The 19,216-nt window shown below is 34.9% G+C and overlaps 1 protein-coding gene across 4 annotated transcripts in view; it reads left to right on the top strand.

Moving 5' to 3' along the window:
* Positions 1 to 18,992, top strand: part of LOC107709588 (neural cell adhesion molecule 1-B-like) — a 25,221-nt gene extending 6,229 nt beyond the window's left edge. The window contains exons 3-19 of one of the 4 annotated variants that reach the window (XM_016514104.1): positions 7,002 to 7,125; positions 8,395 to 8,466; positions 9,265 to 9,462; positions 9,556 to 9,738; positions 11,056 to 11,199; positions 11,293 to 11,410; positions 12,095 to 12,249; positions 13,155 to 13,288; positions 13,495 to 13,612; positions 13,738 to 13,905; positions 13,987 to 14,106; positions 14,638 to 14,640; positions 15,850 to 15,977; positions 16,103 to 16,268; positions 16,377 to 16,572; positions 17,415 to 17,540; positions 18,003 to 18,992. In XM_016514104.1, coding sequence (XP_016369590.1) covers positions 7,062 to 7,125; positions 8,395 to 8,466; positions 9,265 to 9,462; positions 9,556 to 9,738; positions 11,056 to 11,199; positions 11,293 to 11,410; positions 12,095 to 12,249; positions 13,155 to 13,288; positions 13,495 to 13,612; positions 13,738 to 13,905; positions 13,987 to 14,106; positions 14,638 to 14,640; positions 15,850 to 15,977; positions 16,103 to 16,268; positions 16,377 to 16,572; positions 17,415 to 17,540; positions 18,003 to 18,042 — 2,133 coding nt within the window. In that variant the 5' untranslated portion in view covers positions 7,002 to 7,061 and the 3' untranslated portion in view covers positions 18,043 to 18,992. The remainder of the gene's footprint in view (positions 1 to 7,001; positions 7,126 to 8,394; positions 8,467 to 9,264; positions 9,463 to 9,555; positions 9,739 to 11,055; positions 11,200 to 11,292; positions 11,411 to 12,094; positions 12,250 to 13,154; positions 13,289 to 13,494; positions 13,613 to 13,737; positions 13,906 to 13,986; positions 14,107 to 14,637; positions 14,641 to 15,849; positions 15,978 to 16,102; positions 16,269 to 16,376; positions 16,573 to 17,414; positions 17,541 to 18,002) is intronic. The other 3 variants (XM_016514118.1, XM_016514127.1, XM_016514110.1) reach the window with 3 other exon arrangements.
* Positions 18,993 to 19,216: the final 224 nt, after the last annotated feature.

The raw sequence follows: 19,216 nt of genomic DNA on the forward strand, positions 1-19,216 counted from the left end.
CACTACAAGAAATGTGTAAGTTCAATCAGTTGTAAAAGATCTACACTAAGACAGAACAGCTAGCTTGCTGAATGTAGCTTGACAGCTCGAGGATCAATTACAAATTTGGTTTCAAGTTAATTATTTTGTCAATCCAATAAAATTAAATAATCACTATCATTCCTTTTTTGACATCTATCCACTGTCTTTACGGAATCAGCATGTTTGCAAATGTAATTTTAGGCTGTGTGTGCAGATATCACAGGAGTTTGTCTGGCGTCTGCCCGCTCTTCCTGAAGCATCTGGTCACGCCCAGCGCAGCTGTCTCAGACAATATCCTAAACGCCTGCGTGCGTGTTTGCATGCGTTTCTTACTAGCATGTTTTTATTACATGTCAGCACTACGCTACTGGCTCCAGACTACACCCCATTGTCTGTGCAACTATTGTTTGTTTACTAGACCGAGAGAAGGACAAAGACGGGAACAGTTGCTGGCGTCGTGTGGCATCCCTAAACTGGTGGGAGTGGGCTCATTGTTTTGGGGGTCTTAAAAGGGAAGTTCCTTTACTCTGGAGATTTGGTAAATGCTTGGGACATGTACTACAGATCATCCGAGCTTCCATGGGATCCTTTTCAAAGTGAAAAGACATTATAATCAAGGCCTAAAATGTACTGAAATGTAGAGAAGTGTTGAAAAAGAACAAATAACAACCTTCTTTTCATCTCCCACTGCCCAGCTTTGAAAGCACATGCTCCCTCATAATGAAAGAAAATGAGTGGGGCCGATTATCACTCTGATATCAGGTCGTTAGTGGGTGGACTTCATTCCCAGAGGCCCAGAGGACCGTTGCATGAGACCATGCATTGCCTCTGATTGACCTGCTATCAAGCATCGAGGTGCTGGGAAGCCGTGCTTGCTGATAAGGTCAGAGGTGTGGAGGTCTCTCAGAGGGAACAGGAGTGGCACAGATCTCGCAGTTGGTGGAAAACCAGATTACATGTTGCTACCAAAATGGGATTCAGAGAACAGTTCTGGCAAAAATAAACATTTGTCAGCATTTACTCACCCTTCAGTGTTGTTTCATTTGTGAAACACAAAAAGAAAGATGTCTCTTTTTTTATTGCTGAGCACCAAAAAGAGCAAATAAACCACCATAAAAGTGGTATTAAACAATGTAAAAATCTGTGAAATTTCTGGTAAAACAATGTCAGCTGTGGTTGCCAGAAAAATGATGGTAGCAACATTTTAGGTTTTATGGTTTGAACTTTACAGTAAAAAACAAACAAACAAAAACATATATTTCAATAACTGATATCGGTTTTGTTCCTTGGTCCCACTTTATTTTAAGGTTCAATTCTCACTATTAACTACAAATTTTTTCTCAATAAACTCCTAATTTGTTGCTTATTAGTAGTTAGTAAGGTAGTTGTTAATTGTAGGTTTGGGGTGGGATTAAAGAATCTAAAATATGGTTGTGCAGAATAAGGCACTAATACTCTGTGTTTTATACCAATAATCATAAAATATGCTAGTAAAATGCATGCAAATAAACAACAAGTTAATAGTGAGAATTGGTCCCTGAACTAAAGTGGCTTACCTGTTACCCTTTATAATACACTGAGAAACACACACACACAAAATGATGGTAATGATTAAAGTTACATAGATAATAGATAAGAGCTCATTCAAATAATGCCAGAAACATTCATTTAACAACATAAGATGTAACATAAAACTCTAATGTACATACAGTAACTGATAAGAAAAAGTTATTTAAATGGAAAACCATCAAATATCACACAGGAAATTCTGGGAATGTCAATTTATGTTTTTTTCCCCACTACAAGTTGACTTTTTTACTTAAAAAATTGTAAATTTAACGGGGTTTTTTTACTGTAAAATCACAAGAAATGTCCAATTAGATTTTTTTTACTAATGGAAATTACTGTTAACCAATATGGAAGTTTTTACGGTAACATTTTTACAGTCTTTTACTGTTGAAATTACAATCATTTTATGACTATTATATATGATTTATGATATTCCAAATCATCTAAAGCTACAAAATAATAGCTTAAATAAACAAACAAACAGAAAATGTATTGCTAATTTTCTGCCAGGACATTATCCATTAATTTTATGGACATTTCTGTTAACTCTAAAACACGACAAAATGCAGTGCAAAAATTCAAAATATAGGTAAAGCACCTGTAAAAAAAATCAATATGGAGCATTCCTTAATTTCCCTATTTTTACTTTTTTATTTTAAATTTTTTTTTGGAGTGTAGTATGAAAAACAGACCAAAATTATGTTATTCACTGATAATCTTCCCACCGAAATTACTATTGTGAAGCCATTTGGATTCTAACTGCTACTTTATTTTGGATCCCAAAACGGCCAATTTCCAGGATGTTCACACTCAGGGGGATGAGGCTTTTTATTTCGAAAGATAAAGTCTTAAAATGAATTCAGCTTTCTCTACCTTTGGCTTTGAAGATAAGGTCTTGCATCATAGCTTCTGCATGCCCGACTGCTCTGTGCTGTGACTGATGATGTTTTCACTTTATTTCCAGTTAAATAAACCATTGCCACCAGATAAACCCAGTTAGATTGTGCTCAATCACTGCCAAAAAGCAGACGTGCTCCACAGTGGAGCATTATAAAACTTCTTATATAGGTCACAGAGTAATTGAAGTAATTGAAGATGCTTATGCTTACAGGAAGACAGAGAATTAGACATAGTTCTATTCACATCAGTAAAGTGGAGATTTCATGTCAATATTTAGAGAGTGTTCTGACTGATTTGGCATTTGTTCTGGCCTTGAAAACTTATCAGAGAGTGAGAATAGCAGGCAGTAAACTTGTCACTTATCAGTCATGTTGACCTTGACCATAACTTTTCTTCTGTCAGTTCAGGGAAACTTATCATGTGTTACCTGGATCATTCCATGACCTTTGTGTTGCTAATGTACACCATCCGAAGCCTCTGTAACTTTGTCAGCGTTAGTTTTATTTATCAAACTATCAATATAACATAATATCAATGATTTAGTCATTTTTAATTATCTAATTTATTTTGTACAACCACAAAATCTGGCCTGAACTTTTATATTACAATGCTTTATAATAAATATTGCTTTCTCTGACTGTCATTGTCAACTTTCTTAAACATGCATGCAATGTTTGTCAAGCCAACATAAGTTTAATTCTGATACCTTGGTTTTCTAAATGTTCTTGTAAATAAAACTTAATATTTAATAAATGTTATTTTATTTTAAAAAATTTATGTATGTGTGTGTGTGTGTTTGTGTGTGTGTGTGTATATATATATATATATACAGTGGGTACGGAAAGTATTCAGACCCTATATATGTATGTATGTATGTATGTATGTATAGAGTATATATATATAGAGTTTTGTAGGCTACTACATATTCTGAAATATGTCCCGAAAATAAATGTTTAGTTTTGTTGGCTATTGTAGAATAAATTAACATTCTGACTTGCCTGGCCAAAAGAAATTGTCGTGCAAGTTTGATCTGTTTTCAGTAAAGTGCTTTGATGTTTTGTATTAATTCATTAAATTAGTCAAAATCTGGCAAAATTCAGTGGTGATCATTGATACGTGAGGGCACATCCCATGGGGCTGAAACAAGAGCTATTGTTTTCTGCACGCAAACGTGCTGAGCTCTAATTTATCAGAGCAGGTGAGTCAAACTACTGACGTGGATTGTTCTGCTAGAGACAAAAATAACCTTTTGTTTGTTTATAAACCATCTCTTCTGCTGATTACATTACTACGATACGTGACTGTAATCATTGCATCCTTTAGGAAGACATGCTTGTGTTAGGATGAAGACTTTCATCATTGTAATGGATTGTAACTCCTTGAATCTCATTTCTGATTTGTTGAACACTCCTTTTTTGGTCTCTACAGAAATCTCACACTTTCATTGGTGTTAATCCATATCATGGCATTGAATCAAATAGACTACAATTAGATGTATGTACTTTTTAATCAAACAAGCTTAGAGGATAGAATTCATTCTAATTCAAGTGTTTTGTATGTGTTAAACCTAGAGAAAACACATCTGTGTATGAGTTAAAAACCATTTAGTTACTGATAGTCCTTTTTCCATGTGACACCATCTTCAAGGGCGTAATAAATTGATAAGATTTCAAGGTCAAGGATTGACTTTGAAGATTAAGATTTAATCTAAGATTTCTATCTAAGAATTGAATCTAAGAATCTATTAAGATTTAATCTCAATAAATGGTTTTATGATAATAAATTTTTTATTTTAATATTATTTTTATATAAAATATATTTATTGTTCCAGACAAGCTGTGAGCAGTACGGCGTAAACGCAGATTTGCCTGGCGCGAGGACTGTATTTTTTAAAAGTTGAAACATTCATGTTTTCTCTCACGAATGGAAATGTAGTTGTGTTTTTTTACCAGCTATTAAGCGGTTTGGTTAGTCAGCGAGTTCGTGTTTTATCTTAATTCATGATCTCTTGCTGCGTCCAATTTTATATAGGCCTACTATCAGTCCTAAATAGTATTTGAAATTAGAATCAGCATATCCCAAATCGTAGTATTGAAGTGATTATCGGAAAGGTAGCCTACCCATGGTTTACCATTTCTGGAGGCAATTCAAAACGCACATCCATGCACACTCTTAACGGTTAATATTGCCCACATGGACCCTTTTCACAGACTGTGAGTGATGACGTGTTTATTTCAATGATCATCAGTATCGTAAATCCCATAACGTTTGAGCAAATGGAAATGCAAAAAAAAAAAAATTATTAGTATTTGATGTAGTCTCCCATTCACCGCTACAGAAGTTAACTATGATGACTTCCGCTTCAGAGAAAGCCGTAAATGTGAAAAGGGTCCAGCATCGTAAATCCTCAAAAGTTTTTCATATTTGTATTTAAAAAAAAATTTATGTACATTTATCACACTATTCTTTGTGTTATATCACCTTTGCATCAAATTACAAAAAAAAACAGTTAACGCTAATGCGAGGGTGTTTCTAATGCAGCGTCTATGGGAGTTGTTTCAATGATCATCAGTATCGTAAATCCCATAACGTTTGAGCAAATGGAAATGCAAAAAAAAAAAAATTATTAGTATTTGATGTAGTCTCCCATTCACCGCTACAGAAGTTAACTATGACGACTTCCGCTTCAGAGAAAGCCGTAAATGTGAAAAGGGTCCAGCATCGTAAATCCTCAAAAGTTTTTCATATTTGTATTTAAAAAAAAATTTATGTACATTTATCACACTATTCTTTGTGTTATATCACCTTTGCATCAAATTACAAAAAAAAACAGTTAACGCTAATGCGAGTCTCTTTCTAATGCAGCGTCTATAGGAGGGACGGTAAATTTGACATCGTTCTCTCTTCTGACAGCCGTTATAAGTCTCTCTCAATTTTTTTCCTTTTACTGAAAGTCATGAAAGTCATGAGTTTTTCTTTTGCTATTTGAGCAAATGGGAATGCAAAAAATATATTTGTGGTTCTCTCCCATTCACTGCTATTCAAGTTAACCCAACTATGACGACTTCCGCTGCTGAGAAACCCGGAAATGTGAAAAAGGTTCATTGCGTGTTGGATAAGTATTCGATTAGAACTACAAACACGGATAAAAAGTGTTAAAGGGGTCATATGACGTTGCTAAAAAGAACATTATTTTGTGTATTTGGTGTAATGAAATGTGTTTATGCGGTTTAAGGTTCAAAAAACACATTATTTTCCACACACTGTACATTATTGTTTCTCCCCTATGCCCCGTTTGAGACTTCAGTCTTTGCAACTTTACAGATCTTCTTTATGCACCAAGACCTTGTAACACTCCAAAGACAAAGGAAAAACTGAAATCGCATCATATGACCCCTTTAAACTACAAACATGGCAGATATGTGAGACCAACGGTTAATTAATATCTAATCTAAAGAAGAAAAAAACACTTAATGTTATCCACTTTATATTTAATCTGCAACAACATTGTACACTTTTAAAAAATATAGCCTACATTTGGTCATTAACTTGTAACTGCGTCATGCAAAGACACGAGGAGAGTTCGGCTTGAAAGACCGGCGACTGGCAGATCAGCGTGCTACTTCATTTCTCGCCAATACGGTAGGAAATTAAATTAAACTATTATTATGTTACACAATCAAAAGTATGTAATTTTTTCACAAAATCAGTTCATAGGCTACTCTTATAAGAAGCAGCGGTGTTTCTCTCTCTAGTGTGCAAGGTGCAGTGAAATGCGGAGTGATTATAGACCTAGACGCTTTGAGTGAGGAGGAGAAGTCACTCCGCTCCACTCATATGAGATACTCCAGACCTGCTTTCAGTCTCTGCGTTGTCTAGCGGCATTCATTTGATGCTAAACGGCTAATTTATTACTGTAAAATGTACATTAATTGCTAGTTTATATAAATCTATAAAATCAATATTAAACTTTCAGTTTTGCTGTAGTAGCCTACTGAATATCAGGTCACTTCCGCACAACAGCGAACCTACACTTCATAAATCATAAAACGTTAAGCTAAGTTTTTAAATGTACGTTAACTATAAGTAAACTTATTTGTGTTCTTCTGTTTGTTTATTTGTCAGTTATTTATTAGTATTAAATATTTAAAGTATATTCTAGTTAGTATAATAATATAAATAACTGTTGATTACGTAGGCCTATAGCCACTAAAAAATAAATTAGCCTATAGCCTATTAAAAAGAATCATATTTAATAAATAATTTATTCCCTTTTTCCTATATTCAGTAACGTGTATGTGCATGTGTTTCTTTATCTTCCGTATGTTTTTAATCATCAATAAAATGCAAGATCGTGAGATAAAAATATCTTCCTCCATCAAGTGTCAGGGGACCGCAGGACTCGTTTCATCGCGGCTCCGCATCCCTGCGCTTCATCATCTGAATGAAGCATCGGGAGTTTGGGGGGCAGATCCTCCAGATAACCAGGTTCCTGTCTGTCTCTGTCATAGCATATAAAACCATGGGGAACACGTTGCCTGTCAGACTCCAAGAGAGGTGCTCTGGAAGAGATGACTGCAAGCATGATGATGCTCAGGCTGTGTGGACTCCTTCTTTTATGCTCAACACTAACAGGTGAGCAGGGATTTACTTTCCTAATCTTTGAGTGTAACTTCATTTCTCTGTTACATATTGACTTGCTTTTATACAGTGGTGTCCAAAAGTGTGAGACCACTTTGGAATGGGGTTTATTATCAAAATTAAATTTTAAAGCACATTTTTCACCCATATTGTTGTGCTGACAATATAATTTGTATTGAAATGTATTACATCAGAAAAATATGCACAATTTCAGAAATGTTTATAGCCACATATATATACAATATTATATCATTTTATTATTTGTTATTTGGAAATATGGGATTTATTATACAGTTTAAATTTTAAACAAAGCAAATTTTAATGTTACATTTAAATTTAAAGGTTTTACTCATATTTCTGTGCTGACAAAATCATTTGTGTTGAAAATTTTATATTGCATCCGAAATATGTGCATTTTCAGAAATGTGCATGTAAATAGTCAAATATATGGTTTTATGATTTGTTAATCTAGAATTTTTAACTCAAGTGTACATATAAATTTTAATAAAATATATTTTATTTGTGTATTTTATCATTTATCCAGTTTGATGTTGTTATCTCGTTTTTATTTTTCTCTTTTTATTACTAAATTTATTTATTAATTTGATTGTTTACCTTTTTAACTGATTCCTTTTTCTCTTGCTATGAAAATTGACATGGCATAAACCAGAGGTTGACTCAATCTACATGAGTTGACACATAGCTATTTCAATGATTACGGATCAAAATATATAGAAACAAAAAAGTATATGCAGATTACTTACAATATCACTTTGTTTCCCTTTGAAAAGAAAACCATTACATTGTTGCTCTGTTCTTTGTAGCTCGACGTCTTTGATCGCTTATACAGGAAGAAATATTGCTTTGCAAGGGAAGCCGGTCATTTCCAATGTCCATTTACTCTTTTCCTTGTCTGTAAGCCAATATTAGTAGCAGAGCTATTTGTGGTAGCGATGCAATAAAACGTTCCTTCGGCGTGAAAAAAAAATCAGCATTAAAGCTCACTTGTTTAAAACTCAAATTCTTAAAAATATAAGGTTCTTTATTAAAATATGGTTGCATGAAGAACCTTTATGTAGCCTTTCCTTTGCACAGAAGGTTCTTTATAGATTTAAAAATCTTATTTTAAAATGTTCTTTAACATTAAAAAATGGTTCTTTTAAGAACTGTTCACTGAAATGCTCTTTGGGGAATCCAACATTTTTGGAAGAGTGTAAAGCTCACTGTTAATAATTTGTGGTTATGTGTTTCCTTTCACTTTAGATGCTAAATTAGACATCATCTCTAGTGACCCAGATGTGCAGGTGGGAAGGAACACTCTGCTCTTGTGCAAAGGTTGGTGTGTTTAATACTAAGAACTGACTAATTGACACAAACAATGACCCCAAATTATATCTGTACAACTAATACACATAAAAATGTCTTAATATCATTGCATTAGCTGCAAAATATCAAACTAAGTGTAAGTAAATGAAGCTATTTTTGAAACAAATCAGGGCTCAAGGTAATTTTTAGTGAGTGTATCAGTTCTCCTCAAGTATCAACAATACTTTTTGTTGTCATTTTGAAGTTTCTATCATTTGAAATCCAACAAACACTTTTTTGTGTGAAATGGTTTGTCTGAAAAGTTTGCTTGTGCCTTCTTTAAAATAAATGGCACTTGGTTTGATGTTTTGTTCCATTTTTGTGTCCAAATACTTTTGTAGGGTTTTAAATATCATACAACAACAAATGTTAGCTGTCATAAAATAACCAAGGTGTCGTTTTGTTGTTAATCTGTGAAATATTACAATATTGCATATTAAGTAAATATAAAGTATTACAATAAATATGAAATATTACAGTATAAATTGTAATATTTTCCATATATTGTAATCATTACAAGCACAAGTTATTGCTGCCTACCACATTTGTTGTCTGCTTAACTGAATAAATGACTTTAATCAGCTATTATATTATTGCTAATTAATACCATATGGACATTCATACACCCATCTCTGGCTGATAGCAGAATACTTCCTAATTGTAACATTGAAACAAGTTGTTTTTGTAAAGCTGCTTTGAAACAATATGTATTTTTAAAAGTGCCATACAAATAAATTGTTTTCTTTTCTTTTCTGTTGCGTGGTTCAGCTGATTCAGAGGGAGAAATGAGTTGGTTGAAAGGTGATGAAGACGTTGATGCAGATCGGCATGTAGTCGAGAAAATTGATGAATCCTCGAGTAAACTGGCCTTGAACAACCTTGAATTAGATGACGCTGGAATATATACCTGCGTATTTGAAAATGATCACGGCACGAAGAAGAGTAACTACCAGATCTATGTCTACCGTAGGTTCCCATCTTCTGGTTCCTGAACACATTTATTTGTGAATTCACAAATTTTGTGTATGATTCTCATGTGAAATTTTGTCCAACAATCAGAAACACCGGACTTTGGCAACACATCGACGTACCATGAATTTCTGGTGAACCAGACAGCGACCATTCCCTGCGTGGTGTCTGGGAAGCCTGCGGTGGAGATCCTCTGGTTTCGGAACGATCGCATCGTGAATGATGACGGTAGGGGGGATGGACATGCTGCAGGTCCTTCTGCTCTTTTATGTGGTATGGGGGTCTCCTCACCTTCATAGCTATCAGGGATGCCTGTAGATGGCAGAATGGCAGTATGGCGATGGTGGACGATCCGGCGATGGGGTGGGAGGAACCTGTGCAATCGTTTTCTAACCGATTTGCAACCAAATCAAGAGATGTTTCTCACTAGTAGTTGGGAAACATCTGTGAACAGTTTGTAGTGTGTTTTTTCTTCCTGTCTGATGGAGAGGCCAAAATAAACAGCTCCAAAACATCAAGCCCTGCCCCATTTCAAGTAAACGCCACCATTGACAACCTTAATGGGACTGTTCACCCCAAAATAAAAAAGTGTGTTATTATTTACTCACATTTCTCCTTTTGTGTTTCACAGGATTTGGAATTATATGAGGGGGACTTAAGAACATCCCAGGCTCTATGAAAAAACGTACCTGTGGCAACGTTTCTACTTAGGGATATTTCACGGCACTTTCAACGTGAAATGTCCAGTGATTAGTGCTAAAATCCAACCGAAACAGATGAACGTGAATCTGGCAACATTTTATTCAGTGTTTATGTATCGCGAAGAGCGCAATTCATTTTATTTCGAAACAGATGAGCGTGAAGGGCGCGGTTGCTAACATGTTTTATTCCGTTCCTTCGTGCAAATTTCACAACACTGCAGTGCAGCTACAAGCATGTTCAGTTTTATCCGAATCAGATGAACGTGAATCTGGCAATGTTTTATGACATTCGTGGTTGAATGTATCACGGCAGTTCGGAAAATGAAATGTCCGGTGAGTGGTGCTGAAAGGTTAATGCTCTATGAAAAAACGTACAACCTACAATTAACTGTTAACAAAAGCAAGCGTGAAATAAAAGCGCATTTGCTGAAGCAGCCATGCCGTTTTAACTTGCGTCTTTGAGCTCTTTTATAGAGCGTTAAGTCGTAGTTCACGGGACTCGTAACTGAGCACTCCACATCTCAAGTGCAGTGCTGTACCAGGTGTGCTACTGAGCAAGTTTACAACATCAGATGAGCCAGACATATGGAGATGCAAACGTATTGTGCAAGGATTTGTTATGAACCAGAATCATAATTTCTGTCAAAAGTAATAAAAGCTGTTGGTGATCGCGTTGAGATGGCCCTGGGTACATTTTTGGAGTTTTGGAGAGGCATGTTTTTCCAGTGAGCCTATTTTGCTAAATAATGATACAGTTTTTGATTTTGGGGTGAACTGGCCTTTTAAGAGTGCGTGTGGGCTTTTAAAGGCTTTGTCTCATGAATCTAAAGTAATACTATTGCATTTTTGACATTCCTCACGCTCTGCCTTCCCTCTTCTCTTTGTACAGGACGAGGTCATCTCAGAATCCTGCCAGATAGGTCTCTGCAGATTCTGGGAATTCAGCAAGAAGACCGTGGAACCTACACTTGTGAAGGCAGGATCAAGGGACGCCCCATAATGAGGGAGCTCCAGATCTCTGTTGTTGTTAATGGTGAGGACATAGAGGAATGAATCAAGTTTGTTCTTAGTGTTGCCTGGGTGAATATGTCCTCTTACTATCTGCTTTAAAAATCCCATTCTCCAGAGCCACCGACTGTCCTGATTAATCAGAAGGGAATAAAGGTTTCTGCCGGACCCAACACCACTGTGGCTATAGCCTGCCTGGTCAAAGGAGTACCCACTCCAAATATTTCATGGATATTGTATGTATATCAATAGAAAATGCTATAATATTTCATTCATGCTTACCTATAATCCTTAGTCTGACTAGTATAATCCATCCTGACTACCTCTATGGCTCCAATTCAAAACCTAGTGAGCTACCTACATAGGCAGCATAATAGGTGTCAAGAGACCATATTTAGGCCTATTTCTAAGGCAAGGCAAGTTTATGTATATAGCACATTTCATACACAATGGCAATTTACATAAAAGTGATTTTAAAATAATCATAAAAGATGCATAAGAAATAAAATAACCATAAAAAGTAAGAAATACAAATTAAAACTTGATTTAAAATGTATTTAAATCAAATTATAAATATATTATAAATACAGAAAAGTATTAATAAAAAAATAGTTCAATCAAATATGAAATCAAAAAGGTTTTACCCTTAAGCATGTTTGTGCTTATTAGACATGTTGTTAGTAGCACCATGCTAATGCTACATTTTATTGAAATCAGTTAGAAATGGTAGCTCACAAGTTTTTGTTACTGAGTCTATACTATGTGTTTACACATATTCTTTAGTCTCAGGCTTCATCTTTCCATTTTGTATATTTGGAGCTGTCCCTTTGTCTCTTAGTTGTTAGTTCTCCTTCCATGAGTACATTTGTGTTGTATTAATGAACAATAGTGGCAAACAGACTGTGCATCTTTCCCCTCAGCCCTTCCCCTTCTGATGACTCCCGTTACAAATTCAACTCTGATAAGAGTGAGCTCACCATCTCTGCAGTGACCAGGAGCGATTTTGGAGAGTATGTCTGCATAGCTACCAATAAGATCGGGGAAAACAGCGCCACGTTTATTCTGGATGTCTCAGGTAAAACAAGGCTCTAGAAACATAAAATGTAGTGATGCATTTGTACATTGCTGAAAGTGCAGAGGCATCAAATGAGGGCAGTTGGTCTGCATTAATATGTTTTTAGTCGATATACAGTAACAAAGTTTAACATGATGTCAAAATTGACCCCATCTTAATGAATGTTTACTGTCCTAATGAAAGTCTTTATGGCAGTAAGTTTTGGCAGTTGGCCTATACTGGTTGTAAAATGTTACATAATGCATTTTTTGGATAGGAACACCCATTTTTCATGATCCAATCAATCAATTCCTGAAGAATAAAATCAAGATGACCTTTTTTTCTGAATATCCTGTTTCACTTCTTAAGTCAAATGGGTTGTGAAAGGTGTGTCACGCTGACTGTAAACTGCAGTGAATTTATGTGTTTACGGCTCAACTCTACTTTATTTCCCTTTCTTGGAAATGTTGTTTAGCCAAAGATTTATTCCAAGAAAACATTTTACTTCTTGAAGTCAGGTGTTTACTATAGTCACAAACACAGATATGGGGAATTTGGTGCCATGCAAGCATCAAATTGACACTCTCCAATGGACCAGACCCAAACAAAAACATTTTGACTCTTTATTACATGAATATATTTCCACAGTAGTTATATTTATGGCTCAAAGCATATTTTGATATTCATGGTTTAGCTGTTGAATATAGGTAGGTTAACAAAAACATTTTGACTCTTTATTACATGAATATATTTCCACAGTAGTTATATTTATGGCTCAATGCATATTTTGATATTCATGGTTTAGCTGTTGAATATAGGTAGGTTATTCTATTGAAGTTTCCAACAATGGTTGGCTTATCAGTCAAGCATTTGCATTCATTTTTTAAATTAATTTAATTAATTATTATAATTTTTACCATTTTCAGAGCATCCAACTGTAGTTTTGGATCAAACCAAGCTGACAGTTATTCCAGGAGAAACTGGATCTGTGATCTGCAATGCCACAGGACATCCAACTCCAACCGTACAGTGGTTCAGGAAGACAACCAGAGAAAAAATGGTGAGAAACATCTAAATTTTGGTTTGCAATTTCAAAAACATTTTGGAAATATGTTTAATACAATAAAATCTTGCTTGGGTTGAGAGAATTATTTTTATAATTGGATTGTAATTGATGTTGGTGGCGGCGAGGGGGGATTCTTAATTCTTAATTACTTTTTCCTGTCTATTATTGTCTTTCCTGTTTGCATGAACATGTGTGGGCAGACGAATGTGGAGGGATCTGAGCTGATTCTTGAAGATGTAATGCCCTCTGATGGCGGCTTGTACTCCTGCATAGCCAGCAATACGGTGGGAACAACCACTGAGGACTTCCAGCTGATAAGTAAGGCTCTTGTAGTGGCTTCAGTAATGGTGATTTTTTTTTTTCAGTTTGTTGATATTTTTCATTTTTGCATAAACTTTCGATATTGCTTCTCATTAATAACTTCTGTTCCTCTCTCTCAAAAGCCTGGCCTGGGACACCCACTAAGTTCAGTGTGGCCCCGGGGCCCTCATCTTCTGTCCTCATCCAGAGTGCCTCAGTGCAGGATGGAGGGTCCTCCGTTACCCAGTACATCCTTCAGTGGAAGAAACCGTCTGAAGACACCTGGAGTCAAAGCCTTGTCAAGCCCACAAGTAAATAAGTCACTCAGAGAAGTTAAGTTTATGTTTTGATGGTTTTTTAAATTCAAATGTGTGATGAAATCACATTTGTAGATCCTCTGGTGATCACGGGACTTGAGCCGTACACAGAGTACTCCATTCGCTTTGCTGCCAAAAACTCTCATTACCAGGGGAACTTCTCCACAGAACACAAGATCTTCACACAGTCCCAACGTGAGTATCAGTTCTCTTCTGTCTATTCACTTCATCTGCTTCATATCCACCTTTTTTGATGTTGATAGCTATTATTAATATTGTTGTGACTTTTTTTATGCTATTGGCAGGCAAAATGGAATCTGCACACAAATAGTTGATATATCCTGTGCTGTGACATTTAATAAATTGGCTTTAATAAATTGAGAGGCTACATGCAATATTTGTACTTTCTGAAAATTAAAAATTAATTTGTCACACCTTAGGACCATTTGGATCTTGCCATTGGTTTACGGTCCCAACATTATTTTTAAATAATGCAAAGACATTTTAGCCAGTTATTTTAATAAGACATTTTTATTGCAGTTGATTCATGCTGTCATTCTTGTCATGCATCAGTGCCTGTTTGCTCATCACATATGTTCATGATTTGCTTCCGCTGTCCATTCTTCATCTAATTGCCACCTGCTTGATGATGACCATTCTCCGTGCATTACAACCTGCTCCTGGTCCCGGGGCCGTCCACTGCCTTATTCTGACCTTCCTTTGTAGATGGTAAATCAAAATTTTGAATGCATACATCTCCAGTTGATAGGCTAAAACATAAGCCTAATTGTTTACTGTGATATAGACGTGTGAAAGTGAGTTTACCTGCATGTTTTCGATGCTGAAGAAAGCGAGAACAGAGAAAATCACTACTTCAGCATGAAAGCATGAAATGTTGGTCTGCCGCTCTCACACATCTATACTATAGTGAATAATTTTGGAGCTTATCCACTTGATTGGCAATTACTTAAGTATGACGCAGACATACTCTGATAACTTTAATATAATATAGAGGCCAACAGTGAAACATCAAATATAGCATTCTTAGATTAACTAGGGTTGGGTGATTTACAATCATTTTAATGTGCTTTTTATTTGACCAATGACTAGTTTTGTAAGAAATCACACACAATTTCTTACATTTAACAAAAACGGTGTTAGGGTTGGTAAGTTTGATTCATTTCTGTGATTCAAAATTCTGATTCAGTGATTCATTCTTCACATCCGTCTTCCATGTGTTCATTAAATGAATTAGTGTAGAACTATATCTTTACTGTATTTAAGTTTTTGCATTAAACATTTTAAATAATTTTAGAAATTAGCTGTTTAAGAGCAAAACAATATTTAAACTGTACCGTTCAAAATTTTGGGGTCAGTAGGATGTGTGTGTGTGTGTGTGTGTGTTCTTTTGAACTTGGATCCTTTTGAAAAAGAATCCTGCAAAAAAAAAAAAAAAAAAATTGTATTACATTTTCCACAAAAATATTAAGCAGCTAATCATATTGGAATGATTTCTAAAGGATTGTGTGACACTAAAGACTGGAGTAATGATGCTGAAAATTCAGCTTTGACATCACAAGTAGAAAATAAAAACATTTTAAAACATATTCAAAAAGAAAACAGTTGTTTTAAATAATAATAATAATAATATTTCGCGATGTTTCTGTTTTTATTGTATTTTTATCAAATGCAGCCTTGGTGAGCATTAGAGACTTATTTTAAAAATATATATATATTAATTAAAATTTGTACCAACCCCAAACTTTAGAATGATAAATATTAAATAATTTGATGATAAATATCATTAAAATAAAATAATAATAAATATAAATTAAAATAATAAAATATTTTTAAATCAAAATCACCCAGCCCTAAGATCAACCTGTTACACTATTTCTTTGTTCCCTTTATCTGATGTTTCCTCTTTCCTTCATTTAGGGGAACCCGACAGCCCCATTCTGTCTCTGAGTGAGAAGAAGTTGGACACAAACTCAGTCTCCATCCCTATTAAACAGCTGAAAGATGGAGGCTCTCCTATCCTACACTACATTGTACGATACAAAGAGGTCAGTCTGAAGTCCAGCCAAAAACTTCTCAGTTTATCTCAGCAGTATATGCATTTTTCTTGTTGTTTAAATATGTGAAGTACAAGCCATATATCTAAATGTAAAATGTCACTCGTTTGGAACAGAACAATGAGAATGAGGAATGGACTGAAAAAGAAATTCCTGGAAACTCCAGCAAAATCCAGCTGAATAATCTCCAGTACAATGCTAACTATCAAATGGAAGTTTATGCAGTAAACCACAATGGCTCCTCCAGCACTGCCAAAATGAACTTCACCGTCCCACAACCTGGTAGGATTGATTACAAAAAGTGCAATAATATTATGCATTATATGCTTAACAAATAGTTCACCCTTTTCACTCTTTAGTGATATGAGTTGATTTCTCCTTGTCTTGCAGTCAGTCAGCCGGCGTTAGGGAAAGGAGGTGTGGTGGGAATTGTAATGTTCATCTTCTTGGTGCTGATGGTATCAGTAGATGCTTTCTGTTGCTACACCAACCACTGCGGCCTGCTTAATTTCCTCGCTCGTAAACTATTTGGACACAAAGTGTCAGAGTCTAAAGGGATGGATGAAGAGGCCAATAATTCCACTGGGTAACACAACTTCATCCTCAAGTGCCCATGCTGTAGAGATAGACAAAATGACTCTTCTTTTCTGTCCTAGTTTTCCAACAAAGGACAATTGTTTGCACATAGTGTTAGTTTATGGTGATTGCATATAGTTCTTAAAAGAAATAGTTCACTCCAAAATGTAACCCCTTCTTACATTTTGAAAAAAAACACTTGAAATTGTTTTCCTACAAGAAAGTGGATGCAAAATGTTCCAAAATAGACAAAAAGCACAATAAGAGTATCATAAATGAAGTCTAAAAGACTTGTACAAGTCTTCTGAATTTGTACGGTAGCCTTTGTGTGAGTAAAAGTCCTCAGTAGGAAAACAATTTCAAATGTTTTCCTACAAGGAAGTGGATGCAAAATGTTCCAAAATAGACAAAAAGCACAATAAGAGTATCATAAATGAAGTCTAAAAGACTTGTACAAGTCTTCTGAATTTGTACGGTAGCCTTTGTGTGAGTAAAAGTCCTCACATATTTTTCATTTTTGGGTGAACTATTCCTGTATGTAAACTACATGCATATCAAGAAAGTGCAAAAAGGTACTTTACTTTGGTATAGAAGTGTAAATGATTAATAAAATATTATTTTAAATATTTTTTATAATATATATATATAGACAAAATGATTAATTCTAACTCAAAAAGCAATTAGCCTTATGAGCTTTTGATATTATGTCTAAGATGGTGTCTAAGATTTTTTTAACTTCACATTTTCTATCTAAAAATCCAATTTTAGAGCTTTGCATTTAGACAGATTTGCTTTTTCTTGAGTGTGATTCCACCCCCCTAAGCTTCAGTCCTCATGTGTCCTTTGATACAGAGACATGAAGCTGAGCGGGCTAACACTACCACGAGGCAGCATCCCAAAGCTTCAGTCATCCAATGGGGCAGTGAATGGCATTCATTCAGAGGTCACGTGTGACAAAGTGCCTCTTACCAAATTCGAGTAGGTGCCAACCTCAAAGGGCTGAATGCAGAATCAAAGCTGTCATTCACAAAAAAATGGCATGTGGGCTTTGTTATGCAACCAGGTTTAAAAGAATTGTTCACTCAAAAATGACCAGTTTGTCATCATTTACTCCTCAAGTTGTTCAAACTGCGTATGACATACATGCAAATGACATGTGCATGGTGATTTATACTGCCTAGATCTTATATAATAGTAAACAATGAGTAAAACATCACATAATTTTCATTTTTGGTGAACTATTGCTTTAAATCAAAATTTTTATTGTTATTCCTACTGCCATTTTTAACTCTTGTTTTACAATTTTTATTATTTTCTCTATTATCCATTCCCCCAAAAAGCAATCCAGCTGCCTCATAAACACAGAAAGCAGCTTCTGTATTTTCCTCTATCACATGCATTGTAGAAATAACAATATATTCTCTCTTTTTTTTTTTGTAGGAAGAAACCAGAATCTGGTGATCCAGCAGCAGAGGCCTAGAGGAAGATATTATACAGGACACAATGCTATGAAAACATTGATTTGTTTGTTTGAACCTCTTGAATGGCCCAACATGGCTCAACCAATAGCGTGAGTTTTGAGGCGAGACAATCTATTTGTCCGACCAGTGACAGATGGGGGAGTGTTTGAGAAACCTGTTTGAAAGATGTAAAACTTCATAAATTATATACTTCACATTTAAGTGATGCAGTTTGGAACAAATATACAAACATCATAAAGGACTACGTTCAAAACGTTCAAGTCCTGTGTGATTTAGATTATGTTTGTTATTAAATTGTGATTGTACCAAATGTATGATGTAGAGGAGTATTATGAGTGTGATCCAGCACTGTAAATACTGTACATGACAAATGCTGCTTGAGCTGAATGTACATTCAGTAGTGAGCAGATAAAAGCAAAATGCAGCTAAGTAGAATATGATGTTGACATGTTAAAGTATATTACTGACATAATGGGAGCATAATATCATAGCTTAATAACATCACTAATGTTAATTTATTGCACATCTAACATATGCTTGTGGCTTGTATAAAATCTTGATTAAAGGAACAGGTGAAAGAAAGAACGTCCAATGGATTTGGAAAGACATGCATTTTCAGTTTAATGTGAACGATAATCCCTTTTGTAAAGATAAAAAGAACCATTTAATATAGTTAATATAGATAGAACTTTGCATTTTATTCGTTTCAACATTTTTTTTTTTTTCAACATTGCATTTTATTTGTTTCATAAATGCACCGTGTTTGAATGTTTTGGTCAAGTGATGTTAAATGTGGATGTAAATACAGATGCATGCAAAAAGATGTACATATGGATTTATTAATATTTTTTTATCTTCTCTGTACATTGTATAAATTATTTCTTTAATGCTTTTATACTCATTGTAATGTGTGACCCTATAGTAATTTTGTACTCGATGTAAATTTATTCGCAACTATAGACATTTAATTATTTTGAATAAAAAGAGAGAAATTTCAACAACAGCTGCTTGCTAAATCTCATTATTCACAGGGATAAGATTCATTCAGTCTTTGTAACTAAGAAGGCTGTAGATGATCACGGTGTTGTCCTCTTGACTGTTGCAACGTGGTCTACAAAACAAAAGAAATGTTTACATGTATTAGACAGTCTTTTATTTAAAATAATATATTAA

Source organism: Sinocyclocheilus rhinocerous, unplaced genomic scaffold (genome assembly GCF_001515625.1).
Source record: "Sinocyclocheilus rhinocerous isolate Xijiao unplaced genomic scaffold, SAMN03320098_v1.1 scaffold282, whole genome shotgun sequence".
Taxonomy (NCBI): domain Eukaryota; kingdom Metazoa; phylum Chordata; class Actinopteri; order Cypriniformes; family Cyprinidae; genus Sinocyclocheilus; species Sinocyclocheilus rhinocerous.